General features: G+C 37.8%; 1 protein-coding gene across 5 annotated transcripts in view; it reads right to left on the bottom strand.

The window, feature by feature from the left end:
• NF1 (neurofibromin 1) overlaps positions 1-18,589 on the bottom strand; it is a 168,051-nt gene that overhangs the window by 83,366 nt on the left and 66,096 nt on the right. For 3 of the 5 annotated variants that reach the window (XM_037880588.2, XM_037880586.2, XM_037880589.1), the window contains 6 exons: positions 15,185-15,247; positions 10,588-10,746; positions 8,913-9,010; positions 8,599-8,745; positions 7,957-8,103; positions 6,467-6,577 (listed from right to left, as the gene is read on the bottom strand). In XM_037880588.2, the coding sequence (XP_037736516.1) occupies positions 6,467-6,577; positions 7,957-8,103; positions 8,599-8,745; positions 8,913-9,010; positions 10,588-10,746; positions 15,185-15,247 (725 nt within the window). The remainder of the gene's footprint in view (positions 1-6,466; positions 6,578-7,956; positions 8,104-8,598; positions 8,746-8,912; positions 9,011-10,587; positions 10,747-15,184; positions 15,248-18,589) is intronic. The other 2 variants (XM_037880587.2, XM_043531467.1) reach the window with 1 other exon arrangement.

Consider the following 18,589-nt stretch of genomic DNA (forward strand, 5'->3'; position numbering starts at 1 on the left):
GAGTAATTTAAAAAAAACCACTTTGCCAGGAGGGCCTGATAGTTGGAGAAAGTAAATCTCTTCCCCCCACGCCGAGGTCTAAACACTTGGACTCTGCCAGCAGAGGGGGCCCTTGGTTTTGCATCTTTTGTGGCTGCTTAGATGACTAGGGAATTCAGGTCAGGGTGGGAGGGAAAAAAACCTTCTGCTCCCTTAACCAGGACAAAGGGGATAGGGGCTTTCTTAGCTGTACTCTTAGGGGTAGAGGCACAAGTGGCTGGCATGTGCTATACCATTTTTGCCAGTTCCAATATGGTGTGGACTGGGAATATTAGTCTGCTAGCTCCCATAGGCTTTAGGATGTCTCAGAGATTGTGGTGTAAGTCCTGCACCTCCTTTAACGGGATCTAGAGCTCTTCTACTACTCTCTGAAGTAACTCTTGGTACTGTATGTGGCCATCGGGTGGAGAAGCTGAGGCTAGAGCAATCATCTCATTAGGCAACGAAGATGAACTACGAGTTGGTACCAGTTAGTCTTTCTCCTCCTCCATAGATCAGGTGGCTTCGATTGGTCTCTTGGGGAAGAAGGGTGGGTAGGATTCCCTATGGGATCAATGGACTCTAGGTCTCATGGTCCCCAATAAGGCTGATCCAATACGAAGGATCAAAAATAAGTTGTGGTGGTCCCCAAGGCATTGGGTACAATTGATCCTGAGTGCGCAAATCCCCCACACACACTTGAATGGCTGAGGCTGGAAGCAGGAGACTCTCAAACTTCTGTCTGGACTGAACTCCCTCAGTGGAGGAGGAGATGACTCCACTGAAATGTCTGACTCGCAGGAAAGTGAGAAGGTCAGGGTCAGATCTGGTTCCATTAGTGGTGCAAGATCAGGAGGATGAAGATATCCCGTGGTGTGGTGTAGGATGCTGAAGCCTTAGAAGGTTGTCTCTCTTTGCTATGTGCCACTGGAGTTGGTGTAAAACAAAACTTGGTAGTCGGTGGTTCCTTCTGGGCTTGCCACAGTACCACCAGTGATGGAGCCTCCAACCCCCTGGTTACTGTCAATACCATGGTTCACGACCCTTTAACTCTCTGTGCTTTGTTTTAGTTAGTACCAAGGTCAGTGCTGTAGGAGCCTTCCTCTTATGTGCCTTTTGATCACGGTCATGAGGCTTGGAAGGACCCACGTCCTTGTGTCCTGGATGCAAAGATTTGCTCAGCCTGGACAGGATCTCTTCTCTTAGAAGATATAGAGGGGATCAGCTCTTGCTTAGGGCATCAGCTCAATACTTTCGAAAGAAGGCCCAGATGAAGAGTCCTTCGCTCTAGTCGCTCTCACTCCTGTGTCATAATTGAACTAGGAAGCATGCTCTTCAATGTCTCAGGCAGATGTGCAGGGGGGTTTCCTGGATCCAACTGAGGTTTCATGGCACGTTCCATGGAACTTCTGAAGCCAGCATTCCCATACCTGCTGCGTTCGGACGGGAAAGGAGCAGTGAATATTGCACGTAGCAGAGATATGAGCTTCTCTAAGGCAGCAGAGGCAGCACTGGTGGCTGTCGCTGACCAAAAAGGAGCAGGGGCAAGAGAGACAATTCTTAAAGCCCAGGAGCCTGGGTATAATTTAAGTCCCGAGGCAAGGAATCAGAAGATACCCCAGAGTGGAGATTCTAACTAACTACTAATCTAACTATGAAAACTATTAACAATAACTAACATAAAACTTGCAAATATTTATAGGAAAGAATGTCAAAGAGGATCAGCTCCTGACACTGGAGGATTCCAACTCAGGCCATGCGGCGGTAAGAAGAAACTGGAGTGGTGTCAGTCTGCACCACCCCTTGTATACCTCAGTATGGAACACAAGGAGAGCAACTGCCGAGGTGCAGACCAATGGACAATATTTGCTAGAATTCTCCAGTCTCCGCTGCATGCAGTGCATATGAACCCACAGGGGAATATACATAGGGACCAGCATGCAAAAAAGAACATGTCTTTAACAAAACTGCTGCAACTTTTGGTGTCGACAGGGCCTAAGAATTCTGTCGGAATAAATGAAAGTGAAATAATTGTAAGTAAATGGCATACTGTGTTAAGACTTGTAGGCTCGTTTCACAATCTAAGTGCTGTGCTCACTTTACATCAATTTACCTTAATTACTTTAAGCTTTTAAGGAAGAGTTGTTTTTCCAGTTACCATGTAACCACAATGCTTAGACAAACCTGAGATTCAATTTGACCATTCCTAGTATAGAATTACTCATTAAATAGTAAAGCACTCTAGCAAAGCCACATTACGTACAATGAAGCTGCACGGTGTTCCTAAGGAAACTAAACATTAATTGCACAAGTGATAATCTTCAATGGAACAATATTATTTTAATATTGGTTCAATAATATTTGAATAAAAATCAATAAAGCTCAAAAATGGCCATGTATTCATATGCCACCCATTTTAAATAACTTGAAATTTAATCTCATGTCTCCATTATGAAATACGTGAAACACACCAACTATGCTGAACTATTTAATGCAAGTTAGTTACCATAAGACATACACTGTTTATTAGTTGCTCATTTTCACAACTGATTTTTACAAGGTTACTCAATAGTCTCACTTCGTACACAACCATTCAAACTGCTAGCTGACTTTTCAATTCAGAAACTGAAAAGGCTTATTTCAGCCATTCTGTCAGCCAAAATGATGGCCATTCATTAGTCCTCAAAGAGCTAGATTGTGTCGCAAAAAAAAATATCTTAAAAATTGTGGCATTTCTGCTAAAAGGGGTAAGCGGGGTGGAGACTCAATAGCACGATTCATCCTGTTCCCTCCAACTCCATGGAAACCCCTTGTATGGTAGTGAGGAGTATAGCTGGGCTGAGGGCGGGTGGAGTGATGGGAAGGCAATTCTCCACAGTATCACCCCCTTCAAGCCTCGGGTTTCCCTGCATAAGCTAATGCTGACCTTTTTTTAGCATTTTCTCGTGTGGTTTCCCTCTCAGCACTATAGGCCTCACACGAGGAGGAAGATGAGGAGCCCAATTTCACGAGAGGCTCTCTATGCTGCTTAGGCAGCATTCCCTAGCTCAGGTCATGCCGAGAGGATCCCTAAACATACAACTGGCCTACAGGATAGCCACTTCAAACTCATTTCTACACAATTATAAACCATGGGTGTAATCTAAGTCCCAAGGCAAGGAATCAGAAGATTCCCCAGAGTGGAGATTCTAACTAACTAGTTGTACCAAATGGCCTGTGTGAAGTGATTTTAAAATGTGAAATGCAACATAAGTGCAAAGTGTTATTAAAATAATGGTGACTTCTTAATCATGCAGTTGTAACAGGTCACACATTTTCATTTCTCAAGTGGCCGCACCAATGGATTTCTTGCACTGAAAAAGTCTTCCTAAATCTACAAAAACAATGAGGAGTCCGGTGGCACCTTAAAGACTAATAGATTTATTTGGGCATGCATCTGAAGAAGTGGGGTTTTTTACCCACAAAAGCTTATGCCTAAATAAATCTGTTAGTCTTTAAGGTGCCACTGGGCTCCTTGCTGTTTTTGTGGATACAGACTAACACAGCTACCCCTCAAATACTTCCTAAATCTAGCACCCTTTTCACTATGAAAGTAATTTAGCTTTAAGTTTTCAGCCATTTAGTACTTCACAGAGGTTTTAATAGTATGTAGCATGCATTTCCCCTGAAGTGATTGAGGGAGGGTTGTGTTTATTTACAAACTCTCATACTGTAGAGTATTCCGGAATGAGGAAAAAAACCTCAAAATTTATTTTACTTCCTTCATTGATGTTGGGTTGAATTTTCGTTAGGTTTATGTTTGTTGCTCTGGAAATTAGAGACTCAAATGCAAATATTGGAGCCAACCACTTTTAGCTCTTATGATGACATCTTTGGGAATTTATATATAAATGTAGAAACCAGTTGTAAATGTAGAGGCTGCGCTCAGATGGGTTCTTCAGAAGCTGTTATCTACTTTCACCATAAGAAACTGAGATTGGAATAAGGTATGGATTATTATCTTGTGGTAAAATTAAGTAAACATCTACAACAGGTAGGTAGCTTACTGTTGGAATTTTACACTGGTACCTACAGGTTGAGAGTCAATAATTTTATCTTGGAAACAGACAAAAAATATTGTCATTGTACAACAGGTGTTATAGATTCGGTTTCTTGGTAAAATACTTCATTCTACTTTGCATCACTGCATGTTTAATGCAAGGAAAATTATAAGAATTTAAGTTAAGAATGATGAAAAATGATAAAATAAAGTAACTTAGGGATATTAACTGATTCAACTGAAAAATAATCTAATAGTTAGCATGACAGAACAGCTCTTCCTTTAAAAGTGTCTACTTCATATTAGCAAAGCTCGAGAATGCCAGACAACGTGAAAATACTAACTATGTGAAATGTTTAATACAGACAGAAGATGCTGTTGAAATTGTGCAGTGTAGTCATGCCTCATGTTTTTAAATGAGGCTCGTTTAGTCACCCCAGCAAATACAAGAACAGTGATGACCATGACTCTTAGCTCCTCTGCAGCAAAGATGATTCCTAGCTTCTCTGCAGCAAAGATGACTGCCAACACTAAACCTATGAACGGAACCAGCATTAAACCAAATAATCAAAGAGTCACTAACAGAGCAAGCACAATGCAGCATGGAGGCTCAGTAGCTATGGCCTTAACTCTCATGACTATTGCATCTTTTACCGTGTCCATCATTTGAATGTAACTGCTTGCTTAATTGTTATAAAAACAGTATTCATTACTTCCTAATCACTGGTAGTACAATCAAGTTCTGGAGTCCAAATTCTCTAAGAATCACCGTTCTGACGTCAATTAACCTCTATCATTTCAACATGTTCTTCACTATTGTGAGAGTTTTAATATTGTGGAGCAGTAGCGGTACTATACTTATGGTTGCTAAATTAATGACCATGTTCGAATCAGTACTTTCCGTTTGTAAAGTTATTAAATTACTCAAAATAGTATCAAAGTGTCCATGCATTTTATATAAAAAACAATTCAGAAAAAACTGTATGACTTTTTCCACTGTCAGAAATTGTAGCAAGCTGATTGTCAAATAAAGCTCATACTCCAAATGTATTACAAATATTGGTAAGCTATGGAAATTAGTCTTATTACACTTGTTTTACCAAGCTACATTTTATGTATTAAAATAAGTATATGTATCCCCCTCAAAAGCCAAATTATGCAAATATGACCCTATTTCCTACGTATCTATCCTCATGTGCCCAATTCTAATAGAGTAACCAAAAGTTTTGGCCTAATAAACTCAGATAACCATAAAAAGAGGTCATGTTCCCTTTGCAAAAGTCCGATTGTTCTCCTGCAAGAGACACTGATATCTCAAATCCTTATACGTTCCACTTGTCATTCACACTATGGTTTGTCTGTCAAGATCTAGACTGCAACTTTATTTGGTTTGCATTTTTGTTGATGTTTAGCTTAAAGCGTAATCCTTTGTCAACAATAAGTAATACTACTTAGTTACGCATAACTTTGTTAAACTGCAATCATTTCACTAATATTAGTGAAACTGATGTAAAAATTAAAAGATTACAGTGAAATACTTGCCTTGGTGATCTGAAAAGAATAATCCTGTGTCAGATATATTTCTTGAAACTTTCGACATTAGTGTAGTAAAAATTGTTCAAGTATGGTGAAAGATCAAAGTTAAAATATGCACAGTCCTGGGTTCTAATATTAAATATTTTGCAAAACTTGTAGTCTATTCTTCACTACTTAAACTGATTTTCTCCCCATTTCTTTAATCAGACTTCTGCACCACTCCATATCATACTAAATCCTTTCCTTATAGGAAGGAAGCAACTCAACACTAACGATCAAGGATAAAATTTTCAAAAGTACTTAAGTGACTTATAAGCACAAGTTCCATTTTCAAAAACAACTTAAGCATCTGGGAGCATAAGTCCCAGGTACTTTCAACGAGTCTTAGGTCCTACATGCCTCAATCACTATTGAAAATAGGATTTAAGTATTTTTCAAAATTTTATTCCATGACATGTTTTGCCACCTCATTTTGCATTTAAATTCCCAATTTTTCTGCTGCAATAAATTCTGAACAGAAGAAAGTTATTGATATGACTTATTAGTACCATCCATACGCAATGTGGGGGCAATTTAATATTTATTGACCTTGAATTTTTCACCTCCTAAAGTAAAATGTAACCCTTTCACAATGAACTTTAAATACATTTCACAGGCACTCAGACACTATGGGATGGATGCCCATACAATATATATTGATAAATTTCTGATCCAGGAAATTGGATGGCCACAAGAGTATATTCTCACCTCAAATCTCAGATATGTTCACAAATTCCTGGTTGGTGAAAAGCACATATCTTCCTTATATGCACTTGCTGCTTTTGGTATTACAGTGGTTATTATAAGACAAGGGAAAGACAGAAGTTTTCTTACCGCCGAGCAATGTAGTAGAAAACAGGATTGCCAGCTTTTGATGTCCCAGCTTGATAGAAAATATTTAACGTTTTCAATGCCTTGAACTCCTCTTTTTCATGTACCTGGTGCCTAGAAATCAGCACAATTACTACTTTACATTGACATCATTTGTTCATAGATGTCTAGGAGAAAAACGGCCCATTTGCACTTTAAAAATTGTCTGAACATTTCATTAAATATTGTTAAGCAAATTTTTAACCACCACCACATCTGTTTTCTTAGAGTTTTCCATTTTACCAATGAGCCGACATTTGTGAGGGAAAAAATATCATCACACCGCATGGAGTTTATTTCTCTATTTTTGAGTGGAAAAGAACTCAAACGTTTTAAATGTGGTTCTACCTCCACCCCCAATCTCTCCCTCTGAAAGACCTCATTAGGTATGAAAGTACTTATGTATATACAGTAACTCCTTGCTTAACGCTGTAGTTATGTTCCTGAAAAATGCTACTTGTAAGCGAAATGTTAAGTGAATCCAATTTCCCCATAAGAATTAATGTAAATAGGTGGGGTTAGGTTCCAGGGAAATTTTTTTTGCCAGACAAAAGACTATTGTGAAGCTTGGCTGAGGTGGGGGAGTCACAGGGTGGAAGGGGTGGGATATTTCCCAGGAAATGCCTTACTGCTAAATGATGAACTAGCACTCAGCTGAGCCCTCAAGCTGTAGCTCACGAAAGCTTATGCTCAAATAAATTTGTTAGTCTCTAAGGTGCCACAAGTACTCCTTTTCTTTTTGAGGATACAGATTAACACGGCTGCTACTCTGAAACACGTTGTTAATGTAGCCTCAAACTCTAAAAGGCAGCACGAATGGGGGGGGGTGCACTGCCCCTTTAAGTACGCTGACCCCCTAAGTACACTGCCTTTTTAAGTAGATCAGCAAGATGAGACAGCAGCTGCTGCCAGCAAGCTCCCTCACTCCTCAGCCCTGTTGTGTCCCACTCCCACTCTGTGGAGATGGAGAGCAGGAGCGGGGAGAGGGGGATGCCCTGACATTAGCACCTCTCTTCCCCCCACCTCCTGCACAGCAAGCAGGAGGCTCCCGGGAGCAGCTCCAAAGCAGAGGGCAGGAGCAGCACACAGCAGGGAGGGGGAGGAACAGCTGAACTGCCCGGCAGTTGATAGCCTGCTGAGTGACTGCCACACAGGGAATTTAGGGGAGCTGATGGGGGACTGCCGGTCCACCCTGGTTCCAAGCCCCCACCAGCTGGCTCAAACGGGCTGCTTTTTCTGAAAGAAGTGGACAAAGCAGGCGGCTGCCAAACAACATTATTAAGGAGCATCGCACAACTTTAAATGAACATGTTCTCTAACTGATCAGCAACGAAACGACGTTAACCGGGACAACGTTAAGAGAGGAGTTATTGTACATGCTACATCAAAATTACAAGACTGATAGCTTAAAGTTTAAAAAAGCCAATTTTTCCAGTATCGAGTAGCTCCATTACCTAGTCATAAATTCTTCAAATTTGGAACTGGTGAGATTTAGACTGGACCAGTGTGTGTCCGCCACAGGCTTGTGCTCCGGTGGACCCAGATAGGCAAGAAGAGTAGCCATTTTGTCGAAAGGTCGCCTTCCAACAGCTTTGTGATCCCTAGAAACAATACATTACTTACAAGAGACAACAAATCCTACTTAGCCCTCAGGACCCCTCCTGATTTTGGTCCAGTAACTTCCCTTTACCACGAATGAGCTGGTTGCGCGTCCCAAGTATTTTTAGGCAAGTGAAGAATGTTAAATTTTTTATTGCAGTATTTAGTGAACAACTATAAGAAATCTGTTCACAGTAGAAAGCATAATTCATGCACAGGTCTCAATATGAATGAGACATAGGCAAACAAGTAGATTACTGTAAGTGGCTTACAGTAATATGAAGAACTGCAATGGAAAGTTATGGATATTGCCAACTAAAGGTCTCCTCAGACAAAAAAATTCATAAGAGAAGTAGGTTAGTACAATGTTCTTTTAAGTAATAGCTAATGAATGAAAGGCAACCTGCCCATGCCAATCCCCAGGATGTGAATTAATTGATTTGTCATCTTGAACTGTAATTGCATTGATAACTCCCTCCCACATTCAGATCTTTTACCTGTTGCTGGAAAGATACTGGCCAATCTTCTCCTGATTGTTCCAAAGTAAACGGTGTAAGGCAAGTACGTTGCCATCACTAATGAAGGAGAGACTGTGATTGACAGTGTCACTAGCAGGACAATCAGATGCAATATCAAGAAAAAACCTAAAGGGAGACAGAAAACCAATTGCTCCGATTAGCAGGGAAAAATCAGTCCAGTAGGCTGACAACAGGTCACAGAGCCGTGAGAAAGCATTTTTCTGTTTGCTTTCTATATTTTTTACATAAGATGTGTGGTAAAAATTCCTCAGGTAAACTACCAGTGGGATTACCTTCGTGCTGCATCAAAGTTGCTTTTTACAAAGTCATTAAATGGCCGCATATGTTCTTCTTTCGTAAACAAGACATGGTTGGCAATACTTTGAAGTATCTAAACAGTAAAATAGAAAATAGAATTGTTAAAGGCACACAGAGGTTTTACACATTACACTTAATGCAGCTGTGCCAATGAAACATCTCTTCCCACTTTGGCAGATTCATCCACTTCTATTTATCTATGAAAATCCACAGGACACACACACAAAAGCTGTTGAACTACCCAATTAGTAGACTGTGTGCACTGCAGCCTTTATGCAAATGAATCTTTGTCCAGTTGGCTGGAAGAAAAGGGGTGTTTGCGCCTTTAAAGGCTCCCTTTAGTAGTGACAAGGGGGAAATTTTACAGGAATGGACAGAAAGGGCAGGGAGCATGGGGCCAAGTCAGAACAAGCTCACTCCATTGCCTTTCATGTAGGCTTGAAGAATGAGGGGGTATTTATTCCTCTTGCAGCCATGGAATGGTGTTTTCTTCCCCCAAACTCTCAGTACTCGCATAACTACACTGATTAGTGGTCACTAGTTGAATCAAGTGTACAGGAAGAGAGTTTTTCAGCTACAAAATTCACTTACTAAGTGAGTGCACTTTGAGGTACTGCTATTTCAAACAGCCCAACTTGCTGTGCAGTAAGGGTATGTCTACCCCGCACTTAAAATCCCATGACTAGCTTGAGCCAGCTGACGTAGACTTGCAGGGCTCAAGCTAAGCGGCTGTCTAACTGCAGTAAAGATATTTGGGCTGACTACAGGCCCCAGGCCCACGAGAAAGTCTGGTTTCTATATTTTTATCTAAGATGTGTGGCAAAGATTTCTCAGGTAAACTACCAGTGGAATTACCTTTGTACTTCATCAAAGTTGCTTTTTATAAAGTCATTAAAAAGGCGCAGTCAGCCTTACTGGCTTTTCAACAACCTCCTATGTAGGTATATTTAGAGGCATCAGAGGCGTACTCAACATTAAAATATTTATATGACAGTAAGGCACATACATGTCAAGTTTTCTGATACACGTACATCCACTGAAATTCAAAATCTTCATGAGGCTTTGAAAATAATTTTCAGAGGTGAGGAACAGAAACTTAACAGGAACAAAAGGTTGAGTCGTACTACCTTTTAGACAGCAGTTATCAGCGTGTCCTGCTTAATTTCTTGTGCCCTCACTTCTGAGCTATTAATTTTCAGTCAGAACTCTGCAGCCCAAAGCTTGAATTTTGCACAACTGTGCAAACAAGTCTTAATATTCTGACACAGAATTTTCAGAATTAAAAAACAGCAATGCAGGTCTGGGAGGCCAAACAGTATAGGGCTCTTTTATACTCAGGTTACTGGGAAACATCAAAATATTTGTTTTTTATACAAATCTTTCCCCTCAAGAACTAGACTGAGATAAAGCCTGCACATTAGAATTATGATATATACCCAAGCATAGTTCAAAAAATGCAATTCAAATTAGCTGTAAAATTAATAGAAAAGGTATACATTTAAACACTGAAGTCCTGGCTAGAGTAAACTTAAAGCTGAGCTAAGTCTCCTTATAGTTTTTTAAAGAGAGAATTAAAGCCAAATTAAAATCACCTAGAAAACACAGTAAGTCCAAATAAAAATACAGAATCAAGCAAATTCAATCCTTCACCTTTGACATTAACTTCAAGCCCCTTTCAATTCTAGGTGGAGGCTTTTTATCTAAAATCCCTGCCTCATAAGGGGAGACAATTGCAGGATTGATGAACCTTAGGAACATGGCACTTCCAACTGCTCCAATGCTGTTCTGAGGAAACCGCTGGCTGACAACCTAAAAAGTAAAGTTGAGAATTATAAAGCTACAGTTTGAATTAAAGCAAAAGAGGAAGGAAAGCTGAAAAAAGTGTTCCGCTGTAGTCCCATTTTAAGTATTTATCAATCACTCCAGACCATAAATAGGACTATACAGGATTGATACATTTGAGTAGGATTATGCTGATTTGAGAATATTGTTTAAATCCGGAGTTATAATGGCTTAATAACCTAGAGGAAGAACAACACCTTCATGATAATTAAATGCAAGAGGAAGAGGGATTTTTAAAGCAGACGTACATAATTTTACTGCAAGTTTCATACAACCATCCCTATGTGGGTGAAATTATTTAGTAGAGGGTCAAATTGGTACAAATCCAAGAAGTAGTTTAAAAATAACTAGTCACTAAGAAAGTAATAATGTGGACAATTATTCCAAAATATTCAATTCAAATATATATTATGTCCCAGTCAAAAACATGGGAAGTGTGTTTCTAATTTGTCAGATTTTTAAGATTACTCACAGAAGCCCCTTCACCATTAAAATTTACATTATAATGATTCTTGGGTACTTTTAACCTTGGAGGAAAGACTTCATTGGAACCTGAAAGAAAACCTGAAGAGGAGAAATAACTCACCATTTCAACAGTTTTGCCAAATGAAATGATACGATCAAGAACAGATCAGTTATATTGGTAAAGAGGAATTCTGCTATTCAACATTATTCTTAACTTGCACACATATACCCTTCCTTCTTATTCACTTCAGTGCCCAGCAAAATCATATAAAGATGGGGACGGAATTTGCTGAAAAACTGTAGATTTAGGTACTACTTTTGGGGACCCAATCCAAAATAGTTGGAATATTTTATAGAATGAACAGAATGAAATATACGGAAAGAAAAACTAAGTCTTCTCAGTTATCACCTAAAGAATCTTTGTATTTTAATAAAAGGGTTATGAACTCAGGGGCTGAAAAGAAAAACTTGTTACCGCTTAGAGTGCTAAACTGACTGGAAGTTAGTTCATTTGAAAAATCTTTGGAATGAGGTTTCTGAGAAATGCAGAGGTCTGAGGAGAACCTTCTAGACTGTTAAATGGAGTACATGTACTACATAGACTTCTGAAATGCCATCTGAAGAACATCAGTAAGAATTATGCTATGGAATTTTAGAAAAATCTCTTGTGGGGAATATGGTGAAAGCTACTTCTGTAGATATGAAAGTTCATGCCCTTCAAACCTGATACTAGTTCTTTAAAGCACCTTTCCATAAAACTGCAGGAGGCTAGACATTAAAACAGGCTGATTTACTCATCTGGTCATCACATATACCAGTATGGTTTTTTGCTCTTCACAGGGCTTTTAATACAGTCCCAGAGTTCCCCAGCTTGATCTACCTTCTCAATTTTAAAATGAATGAAACTGAGGATAGACAATCCATGGAGAAATTGTACTGATAAATACGGATTACATGTAAATTACTGGCAGGCTACTAGAATAAATTCATTGCAAAAATCAATGCTGTCAAGGATAAATTACAAATAAATATTTATGACTATATATTTAGGATGGCTCCTTTATCAAGTTCTACTTAAAGTCCCAAGAAGCAAACAGGGAATGCGATGGACCCAAGAGCATGTGTTTTTTCCAAATAGCCTGTGGACAGTATGTATTGTTCTACAGCTTATTGTTTAGAAGGGAAGTGAAAAGAGAAATGCAGCAATAATGTTATTTTAATACAAATAAAGTATGTGAATGTAGGTCTCCAGGATTCATGAGGACTTAAGCTGTCATGAATTCAGCTGAAACAACCATGGTGTGACCCCACAGCCTAAATTTTGCTATGAGTTTTTGTAGTATTATATTCTTTGGTCCTTTAGTTTACTTTTTCTTGGTTTCTGAAACAGCAGAAGACACTGCAGAAAATCCCTTCGGGGTTGTTCAGAGGTCTCATTACCTTTCATCCATGAAATGTTATTGATGCTTAGTCTTAACAAGTATATTGAAGAAATGGAGTGGGGAGAAAGCACAAAAGAGTTGTTAGTGTGGAAAAAGTACCTTCAAAAGGTAATTGACAGCACAGATTGAACAGGATCAGTGTGTGTATTCTCATTTGCTTGTAGAAGAAGGCTGACAGAGATCTCTGAGAACACCATGAAGTTCAATAAGCTCACCAGGGAATATTCTAAACAGCTAATGATGAAAAAGCAAGCAATAGCTCAGGGACACCTCTGCCTATAAGAACTTTAGTGTCTAATGAATGAGAAAGGTGGGTATCAAGGTTTAGGATTCCCAGGGGTGGTAGTGAACCTGCATCATTACAAGTAACAGGTGTACAGGCTCTCCAGGCCTGAGAATTCATTTTCAAAGGGTAAAAGAACCTAGAATTCAACATGTAAATTTTGCTGATGAAGAAGCATGATGAATAACGCATGAAAACTTAACAGATTATAGTTTATTTTAAATATTTGAGTAATAGTTCCCAGTTTAATTTATATTTAAACAGACTACTTATCCTGTTTAAAATAGCTTTTAGTTATCGAACCACAACTACTTTTACAAATATCACAAGTACCAAGAACCTTAAAACTTGAAGAACCCCCACCAAGAACAAGGATAGAATAAATGTACACTATGTCAAAATAAATGAATACTGTTTTCAGAGACAGTGCTTTCAAAAAAGTCAGTAAGTCGGAGTTTTTTTAGTACTACAATCCATTAAAACATCACGAGTTCTGTACTAAAGTTTAAACTTCGATCAAAACCAGACTACTTTATCAGTAAACAGCAACAAAATTTGATTTCTATTAACCACTATTGACCAAAAAGTCTTAAAGTATGAAATTTTACAATATTTTAAATAGCTTAAATTTTAATAGTCTCAAATCTCAGTAATTCATGTTCCTATAAATACACTGCTTTGCTTCAGACATCAAGTATTTATTAGCAGTGTAGCAATGCATACATCATTGAAAATCTATCAGCGTGGCTCCGAATAATTTAGGTTAGATAAATACTGCTCAAGAGCCAGCAGGAAAAAGCATTTTTTCATGGATCAAAAAGAGAACAGATTTTTAACAATAATTTCTCAATGGGAATGTTGTAGTAGTTTAAAAGAAAAAAAGAAAAGAAAAAAATGTTAGGACCAGAATAATTCTCCATCAGATAAAATTAAGAAAGGTCAACCTTTCCTCTGAAAAGTTTCAAATGTGCCTTTAGCCTTGCAATGTAAAGTTTAAAGACAATCCTATACAGACTCAGTACAAAGAGTACTGTTCTATTTTTCAAAAATAGGAGGAAATAAATGACACTGTTTAATGTAAACTGCATCTTTTGCAAGAATAAATCTCCAAGAGTAAAATTTAGAATATTTAAACCCGTTTTCTTCCTAGACTCTATTTCAAAAAGATTTTTAAATTTAAATCCTTAAAAAAGAGTTTCAGTATAAAATCTAATCCTATTAAAGATGTTCTTAAACGAGAATGACTGTCATGTAACTTCTAGTTCACCTGAAATGCCATGGAAAACATATCATTAACACATAGCACATATTAAAGACTTTTTTCCTTCACTTACAAACCCACCCACAATTCTCAAGATTTCATCAAACACTGATTACCTTTTTCCAGAATAATGCCGTGCAGATCGCACTTTTTGCATACAAACATGATTAACACTCTGCTCAATTAATGCAAAAAAAATGGGTGAGAATTATCAAAATGCTCAACCTGCATTTTTCCTTTATGCATCTTATTCTCCACAGCATTCACACACTGCAGGCAGAGATCACTCTCAAGACACAATAAATCTTAACTTCCAATGACATCACTATATCAACACACATTTTCTTGTAAGGAAAGCAAAAGCATAATACTCAATTGTCAATTTAAAATCTATTTTCTTTAACCCAGTACTGGCTTACCGTAGGAGATTTGCTCATTTTGTATAAGTACAAATGCTAAATTTTATTTGTTACTCACAAGGCAAAACTTAAGGGAAAATAAATAAAAAACAATTCACACGACAATGAAGTGAAACTACTTTTCAATGCACTATTTGCGTTAAGTTGAGTTTTCCCACTTCCAGGAAAAGAACATCTACGAACCAAGATGTTGAAATAAAGCAGACCTGGATTTTCCTGAAGTCTAGAAGTCATTTTCTTTTAACGTTTATTTATAATTGCAAATGGTGGCAAGGACAGAAGATCAGAATATTGAACATCAAGCAGTAAGGTTAAAAATGCCTTTTTGTTGACTCAAATAGGCACACAGAGAATATTTAAAATATGAACTTAATTCCAGTGTTAATTGAAATGAAAACTATTTTTGTGCCAGAATTAGTAGAATGATTTTATAGTGAAGGTCAAATAGGCTAAGGTGAAGATGTTCTGAACAAACAGCAAAAGACTTTTGTTTTGCTTTGAAAGAAATGGCTAATAAAAAGTTCTCCAAACTTACTGATTTTTTGTTTTCCTTTTTTTCTTTTACGGTAGCTTTATTCAGTAGAGAGTGGCAAGTTGCCTACAGAACAGAGATGAGCACAAACAAGTCACAGCACCAACTACATACAGCAACAAAAAACAATGTTGACTTGTACATAAAATTACACAATAAAATGTAACAAACATAACAAAAAATGAAATATATAAACTAAAGTTTGATGGAGTTTTTATTCCACATACTTATTTTACTACATCTTATTCACAAAGCACTAAATACAATGCAAGCAAATGTTGGGTTTCAATCATTTCTACTATTTCTGGCTAGGTTAAAAGTCAAACTGCTTAAATTTGCTTATGATAAACAATATCAGGCATAAATTAGTATATTCAGCTTTCAAAACATGTTTTGCCATACCCCCAAATATTTTTTAAATAGCATATTTCAAAAGTTTAACTTTTAGAAGGTCTACATCATTTTTTAAAATAATTTTTAGATTTAAATCTTCTCAAGTTTCTCTGTGTGTCCTTCAAATTTAGTTTAATGTATGATTCATATTCATAATTTTCTCATCTTAATGTAATTGGACCACAATCATGGTTTAAATTATTTTCATGGGTGCACAATATGGCACAAAGTTTCTGTAAATAAAGACTGAGAAAACCAGCAGGTCTTTGCAGAAACTGCTACAGATTTAAAATTCAAGAGCTTTGACTAGACTATGTCTATTTTTGAAATTCATCCCTGGTCAAAAGGGCCAGCCCAAGGCCTGTGCACCACCTCACACTGTGATTTAAGTCAGACAGTAGAACGCAGACCTTCTGTGCTGTTCCCTCTGCACAGAGGTGAACTTCACCCGTGAGGATAAAAGCCATGTCCTCCACATTAGCCGAAAATAACTATTTTGAATAAAGCAGCAGTAACCATCAATACAGATTACAATAAAATAGCATTAAGGAGGAAACAGGTGCCATACTAAAATTTGGCATTTTGTTACAAGGAAGCTTACAAGACACTCTTTTTAAAAAAAACAAAAACAAAAAAAACCCACCCACAAGTCAGAATTTGGGTAGATACTAGAGCCCTGCATGGGATTATTTTTAATACCGCTCCCGGCCTGCCCCACAAGACCCATTCCCACCTATTATAGCAGCTGGTCCTACAGGATCTGCAGGATCCCATCCCACAATACAGACTCCCACTCCTTCCCGCTATTATGGTGGTAGGTCCTGTAGGATCCCAGTCCCACTGCAGGGCTCTACACTAGTTCCGTGCAGGGCTCTGGCAGATACCATAAAGTCTGTGTAACAGCCTACAAAATAAAAATGGTGGAAATTTACAGAAAAGTTTTCATCTCCAATCTGCTTCACATTTACCTTCTAGCACAGTGGTTCAACCCATGGGCCACTTGCTATCCAACCAGCACACAGCTGCGGCCCATGTGACATCCTCAGGGCCATACAGGTAGTATACATATCTTATGTGGATGTAGCCCACAAAACAGAGCTCCATACGTGGCCCACAATGGTAAATAGGTTGAGAACCACTGTTCTAGCACGTACGATCAGTTCAGCACAAAATCCACCTACTAATAAAACTAGTTTCACACTGCTGAATCTGGTATAACGGCAATTCACAACAAAAAAGCTATGACAAGATCAGCTGAAATTTCTATTCTATTTACTAAAAAGAAATTTTAATGCTAATCTCAGAAATAGATACTGCCACACACACTGTGCATTAGGGAATAAATTTCTGTAGCAAACCAGAATCCCATCCTCATGTTAACAAAAAACACAGGTCTCTTTATACAAACCAAACAGTGCTTTTTGGTAATGGTATGTTGACTGAGTTTGTTCTTGGCTTCCTATCTTGCACAACATACGGAATAAGTTACCTGAAAATGAGTGAGCATGTGTACTAACCATTGCAATAACCAGAGGCTTAACTATTAGTTACATGTTGGTGATTTACACAAGGAAATACCTCTTATCATGAATTCTATTCGCACTACCCGAAGTGCTGTTCAGTGTGGTCCTGACTACCCAAATTAAATCTGTTTTAATGAGATTGTTGCATTAACTGAAAGCAATTCATTTTCAGAATCAATTCTGATTAGTATTTCCTTCACATCCATTTATAAGCCCCCCCAAAATACTGCAAAATTAGTCTCATTTGCAAGATTGAATACACTTCATGCTGGGAGATGGCAGATTCCCTTAGGGATTTTTATGAGGTTGCTTAAAAGAACTGTTTTACTCTTTCCCAGCCAAAATTATTGTATATGGGGGCTGTATGTTATATATGAACCACAGCGTTCTAAAAGTAGAGTTATATAATGCAAAATAAAGAATGACAATTCAGACATAATTCTCATTTCTTTAGTCTTGGCCACCATCTTCAAATTTCTCTAGTACTTGAATGTAGGGAAATAAGCTAATGAATGTTTTGATAAACCAAACGTGGCATAAAGAGGAGAAAGTAGGAGACAATGGGCAAAGAAATGCAAATAAAAGGCTATTCACAACAAATTCAAAATCAAGCCTTATTTACAGCAGGCTGAAGATAGCAGACTGTTCAAAGACCTCAAGTACTCCTCAATTGCCAGATGAAAACTAGTTTATTTTAGTATTGTATTTTTCCAGTTAATCTCATTTGTACTTTTTTGGCAAAGTCCAATGAGACACTTGGTTCCAAGAGCAACCTAGTTGGTACATAAATGCTTCAAAAGGTGAGAAGTAAAAATGTATCTTAGCAGTCCTCTGTAGGATTTTCTTTGGCAATATCTCAATGTATATGTTCCAGTAGCCATGGAATTGAACTAAAAAACTTCTGTACACAAATAAATGTAACTGTTAGAAATAGGTTTGAAAATATTCTATCTCAACAAATTTTGCTAAGTAATAGCATATAAGAAACTAGCTCAGACAAAGAGACAGAACCTAGACCAGAGGAAATAACATCAAGTAACTGAAGCAATACTCAAGGTTTTATCTAAAGTTGTCAGTCGATAATGTTAAAAACACCCCCGCACATCATCCATGAAGCAGTATTTGTTTCATCTTGAAAGGAAACCTGCCTGTCATCCCCTCAAGCCCACTGGATGCAACTTCCTAAAACCACCCTTAGATGGAGAGAAAATGAACGATCAGACTATTTTATATCACAGGCACAAGCTATTTTTGTAGATCTAGACCCATGTAAAAGAGAGTGTTGATTAGAGGTATCTTTCAATGACTTGACTGTGAAATTGATGTATTTCTCTTTATTCCCCTTATTTGGCATTTTGTACTTGAAGACCTGTGATTAAAAAGTTAAAAAATAATCTCTGCTCAACTTGTTTTGGATATCTAATAATCTTCAGGAATTCAAGAAGAGTCCTATATTTTCAATCAGCACCAAAAACAATGCATTGTTTGTAGA

The sequence above is a fragment of the Chelonia mydas genome, chromosome 17 (assembly GCF_015237465.2).
Source record: "Chelonia mydas isolate rCheMyd1 chromosome 17, rCheMyd1.pri.v2, whole genome shotgun sequence".
In the NCBI taxonomy this organism is placed as follows: Eukaryota; Metazoa; Chordata; order Testudines; family Cheloniidae; genus Chelonia; species Chelonia mydas.